The sequence below is a fragment of the Heteronotia binoei genome, chromosome 8 (genome assembly GCF_032191835.1).
Source record: "Heteronotia binoei isolate CCM8104 ecotype False Entrance Well chromosome 8, APGP_CSIRO_Hbin_v1, whole genome shotgun sequence".
In the NCBI taxonomy this organism is placed as follows: domain Eukaryota; kingdom Metazoa; phylum Chordata; class Lepidosauria; order Squamata; family Gekkonidae; genus Heteronotia; species Heteronotia binoei.
Genome location: NC_083230.1, coordinates 71,473,619 through 71,486,065, shown reverse-complemented (window position 1 = coordinate 71,486,065; position 12,447 = coordinate 71,473,619). Strand labels below are relative to the sequence as shown.

Genomic DNA, 12,447 nt, shown 5'->3' with positions numbered 1-12,447 from the left:
GTTGAATGTGTTCCTGTAAAGGAAGGCCCATTAACAACTTGGCTGCTGCGTTCTGCACTAGTTGAAGTTTCCGGGTTTGAGACAAGGGCAGCCCCATGTAGAGGGCATTGCAGTAATCCAATCTTAAGGTGACTGTGGTGTGGATCACTGTCGCCAAGTTGCTGCATTCGAGGTAGGGGACCAACTGCCTTATCAGCCGCAGATGATAGAAGGCTGATCTGGCAGTGGCTGCCACCTGGGCCTCCATATTTAAAGAGGAATCCAGGAGCATCCCTAAGCTTTTGACCTTGGGCATTGGTGTAAGTGGTGCCCCATCAAAGGTCAGTAGTAAAATCTCGATTCCAAGACCACCACGACTTAGGTACAGGACCTCCGTCTTCATCGGATTCAACTTCAGTCGACTCAGCCTGAGCCACCGTGCCACAGCTTGAAGCGCCATGGTCAGATCTTCTATGGACTGACCGCCCATCAGTAGATAAAGCTGATATATTGTTGCCATTTTAGAAAAATTAAAATAAAAGCAGTTTTATTTTGCATTAAAACCTCAAGTGCAGACGTAATGCCTGCCCCTGCAGAAAATGTTGCTAAAACTGTAGACTTGCACACAGGAGGCAGAAACACAGACCTAAAACAAGACTGTGTGGGACAGTTAATTGCTGGTCTCTAAATGAATTGGTTACAATGAAAATACTGAAGGTGATTGTACATTTTTATTCTCTGTGGATGCAATTATGCAGTTTGCACAGGGGCTGGGATCCTTCTAGGAGCCAGGATGAAGGGCCTGTAAAGCTAAAGCCTGCTACAACACTCTCAGCTCCCAAACTAGCTATCAAAATTTTGAATGAAAATGACAGTAAACTTTACCAACCTTCACTGAAACCTGCAGAAACAGACAACATAAAAATTAAAGAGAGAAGATCAAGATATGGAAGCTCACCCACCCCCCACTTAGAATACAGTGAACTGAAGCACGTCACTTAGTTTATGGAAATGAGATGCTCTATCTCCAGTGACCATATCAGGCTCCAACTATGTGTTACACAGAGTACAAGTCAGGGTGGAGGAAGAACAGATATGAAGAGATGTTTCACCTTTTCTGTTCTGATTATTATTCAGCTACAACTACCCTCCACTGCCTGCTTTTGCAAATGCTGGATAACCCTGCCCCCAGATATTGAAAAAACTAGCTTGGGGAAAGTGTTTATTATCTGAAAAATGACCAGAGAGGAAAGGTGAATTTTTTTCCTCCACCCACCCTTGTTTTGTCCCAATTCTCAGCCTGCCAAAGCTCGATTTGGCTTTCTAAAGAAATAAGGGTAATTACACATTCACAACAATTTAAGAACAGCATTGTTTTGCACCTGCTGCAATACATACAGAACATACCTTTTGTTTCCTGCACAAAAATGAAGATTTCCAAGTTCATGAAGTGCCTGCACTCTGAGGTCTTGCTGGTCATTTGTTTGAAGAGCTTCTGTTTTTCACCAGTTTGAAGAAAAATATTAAAAATATGAATATATTCAGAACTGAATAAAAACAGGGGGGATTCAGAAAATAGTAAAACACTTAAATATCTTAAATATTGTTGTATGTGTTAGTATTTTGGATTTTATGTAAACAGAACCATAATGGTCCACCACTTCCTATTATTGTAAGAGTGTATGAAGATTACAGTTGGCTGCAAGTGTAACTTCATTTGAGAGAGAGGATCGGAAATCTTCATTTGAGAAAGAGGGTTGTGAGAAACAAAATAATGTTGAAATAGATTACTTTAACTTTTAGTAGATCCGGAATTATGTTTCTTTGAACACAGAAACAATAATCTTTAGTATATAATTAAAATGTGTGTAAAATGCATACCCCTGAATTGATTGTGTCCTACCAAGGGGAAGACTGAAACAAAACTCCACAAAGAGGTTCAGTGTCAAATATTTGTATGTGTGCATCCATGCAAGTGAAAAAAAAAATTAATCTTACCAAGTGTGTACTCATATGAAGAGATGACTAATGACAGTTTTGACCATGGAATTGACTTGCTTTGAACCATACTGAGAAAAGTAAAACTTTCTTCAGAAAGGTCAGGTGGTTCTGGTTGATATGACATCTCATCCCCCATAATAAATCCAACTTTCCCAGGTAAATTTATCTGACTTTTTGATGTTGTGTTTAATCTTCCAAAATGTTCTAAACCAGAAAAATAATTCAGTTACTGAAAATACTTTAGATAGTTTGAACATCACAGTAAACTGGAAAAGGTTTACAGGAAAAGGTTTAATTCTGAGAGTGCAATTTTACAATTCAGGAAAGAACACTAACCCCTCCAACCAGTCTGAAGACTGGTTAGAATTCTGAATTATCATTCACAAGGAAAAGGGGGTCACAATAATGTAATATAACTCTGGTCCTTAGCTAAACTTGAGAGATTAAAAGACAACCATGTGATCATCAAATCCCTTCCTTACACCCTCCCATTTGAGTGCAAATCCCCAACTGCCTTTTGGGAAGCAGTACATCTACCCAGGGAGTCTGAACCAACGATCTGAAATTCCCAAACCAAAATCCTTGTGTTGCTAGTTTTCAAAGTCAAAAGCCTACATATTTTAATATTGAGTAGACATAAAGTCAAATCAGAGTAAATGGAAGAGAGGAAGTTCACACCCAAGAAAGAGGATGCTGGAGGGGAAAAAAGCAGGTTGCTTACCTGTAACATGATCTTTGAGTTATTGGGGCATGTCAATCTGCGCAGCCACACACTGGGGTATGGAGCCCAGTCATTCTCTTCTGGGAAGTTCTAGAGCTACAGCTTTCAGCAGGCTTTCCCTCAGCACAGGGGAGCAGGCACCCACTGTGCATGCCTGGAACTGATGGAAACCCCGCCCCACCTCAGTTCCTTCCTTACACTGCCAAGCATTCAGTAGGATGATCCGAAAAAGAAAACCATGGAAGCCAGCAGTGGGGAAGGATGGGTGAGCGTGTGGGGCTGCACAGATGACCACTCGAAGGTCATAAGTTACAGGTAAGCAACTTGTTTATCTTCTTCATGGTCTCTGTGCAATCCACACACTGGGTGATTAACAAGCTACTGTCCTTTGGATGGTGGGTGCTGGTGAACATAAAAAACCGAGTACAGATTAACAGACAATAGATAAATAATTGTATTGCAAAACAACGAACAGTACACAGTTATCTAGACTTTCCTGCTAAGGATAACAGAAGAAACAGGGAAGAGCCCCATAGACAATGATCCACAGATAAAACAAGTAAATTTTACTGGAAAACTGGAAAATAGATTGCAAAACTGCTTGACAAAAGGCCTATATATAGGCTTTGCGGGCCTATATATCTAGGACACAGTGAGTGATAAATGTGGAAGGGTTAGCCCACATTGCTGCTGCACAAATACTATCAAGGGGGACTCCCACCCAAAAAGCAGAAGAGGTGGACACAGCTCTAGTAGAGTGGCACCTAGGGAGGGAGGGTAATGTGGAGCCCAAGAGCTCATAGTGATGAAAGGAACCACACAACACGCGTGTCCAAGGAGAATGCTTAGCTTGCCATCCAAGCAGTCTTCATTTTATAGGGTTCAGTTCTTAGATTCAGTCATAGCAATCACAAGATGCTCACAGGAAACATGCAAAATATGTTGCTTGGTATACCGAAATCTACCCTAGCTCCAGAAATAACCTGTCTCAATGTGACGGATGTGAAGACACCTGTTTCCAGTCATTTCGAGAGTTTGGCAGCTGAGCTTTGTCTGGGTAGCTAAACTCGTGATACTCCCACGCCTTTGAAGGGTCACAGTGTCAAGGCACCATGCAACAGTTATATGGTACTACACATAGCTAGGTTTATCCCATGCCTTTTTGAGGGTATTATCATCTGCCTCAGAGCTGTCCACATCAGATATGGGCATGTCAATATCCTCTTTGGATGCATTTGGTGTGTGGAAGATATCATCAGGTCCAAGTAGCTTAGGTGGTACGGCTGAGGCCCTCAGAGTCAAGACAGGGTTTATATCTACAGTGTCCTGAGGTACCGGTTTAAGAACATAAGAACATAAGAGAAGCCATGTTGGATCAGGCCAACGGCCCATCAAGTCCAACACTGTGTGTCACACAGTGGCAAAAAATTTTATATACACACATACACTGTGGCTAATAGCCACTGATGGACCTGTGCTCCATATTTTTATCTAAACCCTTCTTGAAGGTGGCTATACTTGTGGTCGCCACCACCTCCTGTGGCAGTGAATTCCACATGTTAATCACCCTTTGGGTGAAGAAGTACTTCCTTTTATCCGTTTTAACCTGTCTGCTCAGCAATTTCATCGAATGCCCACGAGTTCTTGTATTGTGAGAAAAGGAGAAAAGTACTTCTTTCTCTACTTTCTCCATCCCATGCATTATCTTGTAAACCTCTATCATGTCACCCCGCAGTCGACGTTTCTCCAAGATAAAGAGTCCCAAGCGTTTCAACCTTTCTTCATAGGGAAAGTGCTCCAGCCCTTTAATCATTCTAGTTGCCCTTCTCTGGACTTTCTCCAATGCTATAATATCCTTTTTGAGGTGCGGCGACCAGAACTGATGGTGATGGTGGCCAAAGGCAGTTGATGTGGTAAATGATGAGAAGGATCTCAATGTGAAGAATGAGAGCAGATCCACCGAAGTTGATTCCGTGGTGGAGACTAATAGTAGGGGTTGTCATAGCACCCTCTAAAATGCAAGCGTTCGAAGTCCACATCTAAAATTATCTCAACTGCTGAGTGCTGAGAGGGTGTTGGAGATTTGTCTCTTGGGTTCAAAGCCTGAGAGCATGTTGGAGATTGAGGGATATGTCATATCCCCGGAGTGCTCTGCTGTAATATTTGCAATGCAGGTTCTGTGGTGAGTATTGGGGCTGAAACCTCTGAAAACTCAATAACCTCTAAGGGCTCCTGTGGTTGAGTTAACTCAGAGGAGTCTGAAGCACAGCCAGCATGGCAGACGTCAGTCCCGTCACAGTGATAGGTTGAACATATAAACATATTGTGGCAGGAAAAATTGAAAATTGTTTTACTTACTTCACAATTTATGTCTTTATACTGTTTAGATATTTAGAGAAGTATTAATGCTTAGAAGCTTCTAGATTTTAGCTGAGAATTAGGTCAGGAAGAAGGAAGCTACTTAAGGAGAAGATCTTGCTGAGCACATATTTGTTAGAGAAGCTGAGAAATGCAAATGGAAGGATAAGTTTCTCACAGGAATTATCTGTAGTTTGATCTGCGATATCCAGATAAAGAGATGGTGGGCATCAGTCAGACCATCTGCAGAGTTCAGCCTGTTGGAAAGACTAAAATGACCCAGGGAAAAAGATGAATATTGAGATAAGGAGATAGATTCTCAGGACTGAAACTTATAAAAGCCTCACAAATTCATCTTGCTGGCCTGAATCAGAAAGCTGAGAAGCTCCTCTAGGCAGGTTCAGCCATAAACTGGTTTAAAGATCTTTAACAGATATTGAGTTCTGACTCTTAGAAAATTTAGAGACAGTAGGTATAAGGTTATATAAGAAGTTTTATTAATTAAGAAACTTAGAGTAAGTCTAACTACTGGAATTGCTAACTACTGTAACTGGAAAAGTATTTCAATTGTAGTAACTGGATTTAATTGTATAAGAATTTACCTAACTGTTACTTATACCTAACTGTGTAAGCTGCACTAGAGTTTAACTGGAAGTATAATGTGAATTTGTTTGCTAACTATTTCCTAACTGTTCTTGCCTTCCTACTAATAGCATAAGTCTGCTGTTCTGTGAGAAAACCTGCAGTACAATAAAGTCATCTCTTGTTTATAAAGTCTCAGATCTCATGTACTGGTTCTATGGGAATAGCATATTGTTTGGGAATTGTGGTTATAGGAAGGGCTTATGAACTAGAGAAAGAGAAAATTTCTCCCATACATATGAACATATGAAGCTGCCTTATACTGAATCAGACCCTCGGTCCATCAAAGTCAGTATTGTCTACTCAGACTGGCAGCGGCTCTCCAGGGTCTCAAGCTGAGGTTTTTCATACCTACTTGCCTGGACCCCTTTTAGTTGGAGGACGGAGATTGAACCTGGGACCTTCTGCTTACCAAGCAAATGCTCTATCACTGAGCCAACATTCCTCCTCAAACTCATTGAAGTATTGGGGCTGAGGCTACAGAGCTCTCATCTGCTCGCTTAGCCCATTTCTTTGGCTTGGTAGGTGTTGATTTGGAAGAGGAGTGCCTTTTCTTGGAGTCAACAGTCCCATATTTTTTGGACCCATGCTTCGACGTTGACGATGTTGATGGAAGGTTTGACTTTGAGCTGACAGAAGTCGAGTCTCCTCAGGACTTTGAAGTAGAAGCAGACGAATCCCCTCATGGGTTAGATGAAGGAGGTGTCAGGGGTCGAGAGCTCGAAGATTGTTGCATTGCTGGAGTCAACGCAGACCCTAGTAGGAAAGTTGGCAGGCAAACTGATCGATTTTGGAGGGCTTGTCAGCCAAAACTTGCACAGTGAGAGCATGTGTCAACTTTATGGTGTTCTTCTAAACAAAAAAGACAATTGTTGTGGCCATCTGACAGAGGGATTTTTGCCTTGCAGGCAATGCAACATTTAAAAAATGGAGCTCCTTCCATACGCTTTTTTTCCCCTGAAGGAAAAAGGGGAGGGAAGGGAAGGAGCGGGCAGGGAGTAAAGGACTTAGGAGAAAACAAAAAACATGACAGAATTTTTTTTATAGCTGATTAAAAAAACACTCAAGCAAAAGAAATAATGGAAGAATGAGAAAGGCTTATCTGTGTGGTCGATGAGGAGAAAAGACCAGATGGAAGAAAGATTCTGTCCAGCCAGCAGGTGGTAAAGAAGGAACTGAGGTGGGGCAGAGTTTCCCTTAGCTCCAGGCATGTGCAGTGGATGCCTGCTCCCCTGTGCTGAGGGAAAGCCCGCTGAAAGCTGCAGCTCTAGAAATTTCCAGAGGAGAACAACGACTGAGGCGCCATACCCCAGTGTGTGGACTGCACAGAGACCACAAAGAAGATCATATAGTCCTCCGACCTGATCCCAATTTCTAAAGTCTACTTAAGGAACAATAGTATATTATGTTTGCATCAGTTCTTATAGAGTTGGTGCTCATGAGTGTTGCAAAATTATCTATACTGATACTTCTCCCCACTCATTCTTTAAAACAAACTATGAAAGCGAATTTAATTTCCCTTGTTTCATTATTGTAAATATGTTCAGAAATGTGAATTTCAGATCTTTGCTTCACTATGCTGTGAATATTTTGTCTTTAAAATTAACATAAATGATGTGAACAGAATTAGTTTTTAAAAATACCAAACTGAGATATTCCTTTACATCAAATGAGTATCTAGATAATTAATCATTATGTTTTACTAGTTACCAGTGTGTAGTGTTAGAGCATCAAACTAGGATCTGAGAGATCTGGATTCAAATCTCCACAGAAAAAGAAGAAGTTGTTACTGGATTTATTTCCCGCCCTTCACTCTGAATCTCAGAGTAGCTTACAATCTTCTGTTACCTTCCTCCCCCACAACAGACACCCTGCGAGGTAGGTGGGGCTGAGAGAGCTCTCACAGAAGCCGCCTTTTCAAGCACAGCTCTGCAAGAGCTATGACTCACCCAAGGCCATTTCAGCAGCTGCAAATGGAGAAGTGGGGAACCAAACCCAGTTCTCCCAGATAAGACTCTGCACACTTAACTACTATGCCAAATGGAAGTTCATGGGGTGAAGTTAACTGAGTGACCTTGGGCCAGTCACTCACTCAACCTAACCTATGTCCCAGAGTTGTTATTGTGGAAATGGAGGACGGAAGAACAAAGTAGTCAGCCACCTTGGGTTCACACTGGGAAGTAGTGGGGTATAAATATCTAAACAAATAAATAAAATTTGCCAGTGTTTAAATTCTCAAAGTAGATTCATAATGGTACATACATCTGATTGTTAACTAAGAAACAAAAACAGTTCACCTTGTGTATCAGCAAGTAATAATGAAAGCAATTTCCTGCTATATTTAAGGGCTCTACTATGGTGTTTTGATTTTTCTAGACTCTCTCGGAAACATTTCAGTGAATCTGACACATCCACCGGAACAGAAACCAGTGATCTTGCTTGATTTTCATCTAAAATGATATAATGATGAGATTTAAAAATATCTACAGATAATTTTACAAGATAGGCAATAACTGTTAATTTCTTAATTGTAAAATGAAAACATTCAGTAGTTTAATGTTTTAAATTTGTATCTGACAACACAGAGAATTGCTAACAGTCAGACATAATTTGCTATTTTGTACATGCTTTGTACAGTTGTTAACAAAATGTCTTTTGCATAACTTGTATAAACATAGTTCCTATGCTCTCTCTCTCTCTCTCTCTCGGCTTGGCTTCGCGAACGAAGATTTAAGAAGGGTGCAATAGTCCACGTTTGCTGCAGGCTCGCTGGTGGCTGACAAGACCAATGTGGGACAGGCAGGTCCGGCCACAGCGGCTGCAGGGAAAAGTCTGATTTAGGACTTTTTCTTTAGTCTATGCTCTACATCCATTGAATTTACACAAAGTATTAAAATATTAACAAATCAACTCTGGAAAATTTAAAATTATTTAATCATTATAATTACATGACATCTATAGTTACAGACTTAGTTCTAGGGACAGCAAATGTGGGTGAGGATACTAGAGTTTAAAATAAATAGATTACTGTGAAATCAATAGTGTGCTTTACTTAGAGAAAGTTTTAATAACATGATCACAACATAATCTAAAAATGTTGGAGCATCTGTAGTTAGGTTAGTATAGTATAGTACAGTACAGTATAATATAGTACAGTATGGTTGGCACATGGTATGTTCCTATACATACAGATTTTAGTAGTTTAGAAAGGTCCTGAAAAGCAAACCCACTGGAGACAAACAGGGCTTATATTAATACATGCTCTGACCTGTTCTGTGGAATTGGTCATCAAGAGATCTTGCATTTCGTTTTCCAACAACACGCAGCTTGGTCGCAATGAAATGTCTGCAGGACACCTAAGAGAATATTTCTCATGCAGTCAAATCTATTCATATCTTTAAACTTGGCTCCCTAACCCTAGGCTCCTGAGATACATAAATTTCAACTTCTGAAAATACTTCAAATTCCCAGCTGTGACTGCAAAACACTTCAGATGTGAAAATATAAAACAAAGTTCATCCTCAGTAACTGGTGTTCTTTAACATGGAGTTTGTAAATTCACATTAACAGAAATATAAGTGAAACCAGTTGACATTGAGAGCATTTTGACAACACAGTTCCAGTAGAAACATTCAGAACATTTAATCAATGTCACGAATGCATGTAAAATATTCTCACCTTGTTTTCAGTACAATTGACAAAGATAACTGGCTTGGAATCAAGTTGTGGGCTTTTAGAATCACTAAGAAGTTGCATTCTTTCCTGCAGTTGTCTCTGAGCAAATACCAGCAGAGGTGTCACCACCTCTGTATATCTCTCACTACAAAGGGCCAGAGAAATATTACATTAATTTTCTTTCCAAATAAACCACCCCTTCATTTCCTGAAAGGCCACATATGTTACTTACTGTGTAAGAGTGTTAAACTGCAGGGCTAAGTATGCTAGAGATTCCCACTTCTTCAAATGAAACAGAATTTCTAAAGTTCGCAGGATCAAATCACATATTCCTTTCAAGTCAACAATATTCACATCATCAAATGGTTTTTCAAAAGAAAGATTAAAACCACCTTCATCATCAGCAATGCCTCCTACACAACTTGGAACACAGAAATCTCCTTCTCCTTCAATAATCTGTACAACGGAACAGAAAGTATTATACAGCAAGCATTACAAACCAGATTGGGGGCACAGCACATTCTCCATTTCAGATGTTAAGGGTATCAGACTAGGACCTTGTCGCTCTTATGTTAAGCAAGTTTGGCCACCCCTGGTCTAACCAATCTCAAAAGGATCATTGTGAGCAGGGCTTTTAGCAGGAACTCATTTGCATATTAGGCCACACCCCCTGACACCAAACCAGCCGAAACTGGTTCCTGTGCGTTCCTGCTCAAAAAAAGCTCTGGTTGTAACGGTACTATCCATAACGGAATCCCACTGAGGAGAAAAGTGGAGTACACAAATGAACTATTCTACTGCCAGATATGATAGTCTTTCTATATAACAACACATCTAATTTGGGAGAATAAGTTTGATTCCTCACTCAGTACACCAAATATACACAGGCCATATGCTCACACCTTCATTTATAGGTACACAAATTGTTCAAAGTTTAACTCTAATGTTGAATTTATCAGTAATTTATTCTACTAAAACAAACACATACATTTATAGCATGTTAGAAAATGGAAATGGAACACATAATAAAGATTATGAATAACTGCCTGCTTTTAATACTTGTGTTTTTTAAAGCTACATTATAATGCTACAAATAAAGCCACAGTATTGTGGGTAGTTCTTCAAAGGTAATAAGAGCAAGAAAATAGAAGGAATTATGTTGATTACTGTTATTTAGCTGGTTTTAAACTGGAAAATGATGTAGTAATAGAAGGATCACATCAATTAAAATATATTTACCTTAATAGAATTACTAGACTGGAGATCAACTATCATATCAAGCAGTGAATCTGATGCCATGTAGAATGGTAGCCAGATGGCATTAAGGAAAACATCCCTAGTAATAGGAAATGGTCCATGTAAAGACTGTAAATGTGTAGTGATCAACTGTACTTCCTGAGTATAGTTCCAAAGGCTTCGGCAGGCATTCTGAAGCAATGTCCAGTGGCCACCACGATGAGCAATGACCTGATGCATAATTGAAAATATTTAAAAAACAGCAATCAGAGAATTCTCTACTGAATAGCAAGTCTAGTAGCACCTCAACAGAACAACATATCCGATGAAGGGAGATTACTCTCAAATGCTTATACCTTCAGGTGGGTAGCTGTGTTGGTCTGAAGAAATGGAACAAAGTTTGAGACCAGTGACACCTTTAAGACCAACAAAGTTTAATTCTGGGCATAAGCTTTTGAGTGCATGCACATTGAAACAGACTTCACCAACCATTACATACAGGTAGAGGAGGTGGGGTGGGGTTAATTGCCAGGAAGGGCTAATTGAGTCAAGATGCATATGTAACTGAGCAATAAGTATAACTAAAATTGGATTAAAGCAGTTAGGTAAGCCTGTGCATAGCAGCAAATTAGCATACAGGTAATAAAGTTTGTTTTAAAAAAAACACCTAACATTGTGGGTGCTGGCAATGCTTAATACAACAACAACATGTGTTTAGGAGGCCAGACACTTCTACAACCAAGTAGAACTTTGGGCTTTGTACACTGTGCTCAGTGAGGGAGGAGCCAAAAAAGAAAAGAAAATGCAAGATAACACTGAGGTTATTTAATTTAATTAATTACTAGAGTAAAGCACCAGGCAACAAAACTATACAGTACTGAAGGTGTGAAGAAACACCATTTTGACTGGTGTTTGTCTGGGAGTTGGCTAGAAGAAGGTTGTCAAACTGGAGACAGGCTTTGGGCCTAGTCTCTTCCTCCCTCCCCTCCTGTCTGGGAACAGCAATTCTGAGAAGGCCTCCTAGAGCGACAGGAAGTCTGTCAGGCTGGTCTCCCAGAATGCTGCAAGCAGGTAAACCAGTTCTTGGGCAGGAACGGGGATATATATTATTGGTTTTTGCCAGGAGGCGGGCAGTTTGATTTGAGTCTTGGAGACTGGTGAGTCGGTTCTGGATGGTATGGTCAGGGCCAGTTGTATAACAGGGAAAGAAAGAGCGTTTTCCCCTAGTTTGATTTAGTTCTTCTTTTCACAATTTTATAATGCCTGTATTTAGTTCTATAATGTAAATAAATGTTTTACTATAATCTGGAGTCCCTCTGTACCACATAGTTCCCCCAACTGCTTGGAATGCTAGGAGTGGGCTGGGAAGTCCTTAGGGTGGAGAGAAGCAGTATAGCAGTGGTTGCCAACTCTCCAGGGGAGCCCCAAGTTTCATGGAAAGCCCTGAGCAGGATTCCTAGTGTGTCGGGAGGAAGGCTGTCCCGCCTAACCAGAGCCAAGAGAGAGGGACAGTGGTGGCAGCGTGCCCTAGTGGGCAGGAAGAAGATAAGCTCCCTTCAGGAGTTGGCAACTCAAAAGGGAGTTGAAGGGACCAGGTCTGAAGGCAGAATCGGGCTGGTTCCATCACAGAAGGTATAGAATAATCCTGATGATGCTTTTGAAAAGAATTTAATAAGTACAGTGGAACAAACCTAAAAAAAATTATGAAAAGGAAATGTCCTTGTATTTTAATTTAGAGCATGTCAGTGAATACTTGACTAAGATTGACAGAGAACCTATTTTGCATGCATATAGGATTGCCAACTGCCTGGAGAAAAAAACAGCCAGTCCCTGAG

At 40.4% G+C, this 12,447-nt stretch overlaps 1 protein-coding gene across 1 annotated transcript in view; it reads right to left on the bottom strand.

Moving 5' to 3' along the window:
- The window catches only part of CFAP54 (cilia and flagella associated protein 54), a 330,085-nt gene that overhangs the window by 124,299 nt on the left and 193,339 nt on the right, over window positions 1–12,447 (bottom strand). Inside the window, exons 38-44 of the mRNA XM_060244423.1 lie at window positions 10,616–10,843; window positions 9,609–9,832; window positions 9,380–9,521; window positions 8,970–9,057; window positions 7,999–8,151; window positions 1,978–2,184; window positions 1,387–1,474 (exon numbers count right to left, since the gene is read on the bottom strand). Of these exons, the coding sequence (XP_060100406.1) occupies window positions 1,387–1,474; window positions 1,978–2,184; window positions 7,999–8,151; window positions 8,970–9,057; window positions 9,380–9,521; window positions 9,609–9,832; window positions 10,616–10,843 (1,130 nt within the window). The remainder of the gene's footprint in view (window positions 1–1,386; window positions 1,475–1,977; window positions 2,185–7,998; window positions 8,152–8,969; window positions 9,058–9,379; window positions 9,522–9,608; window positions 9,833–10,615; window positions 10,844–12,447) is intronic.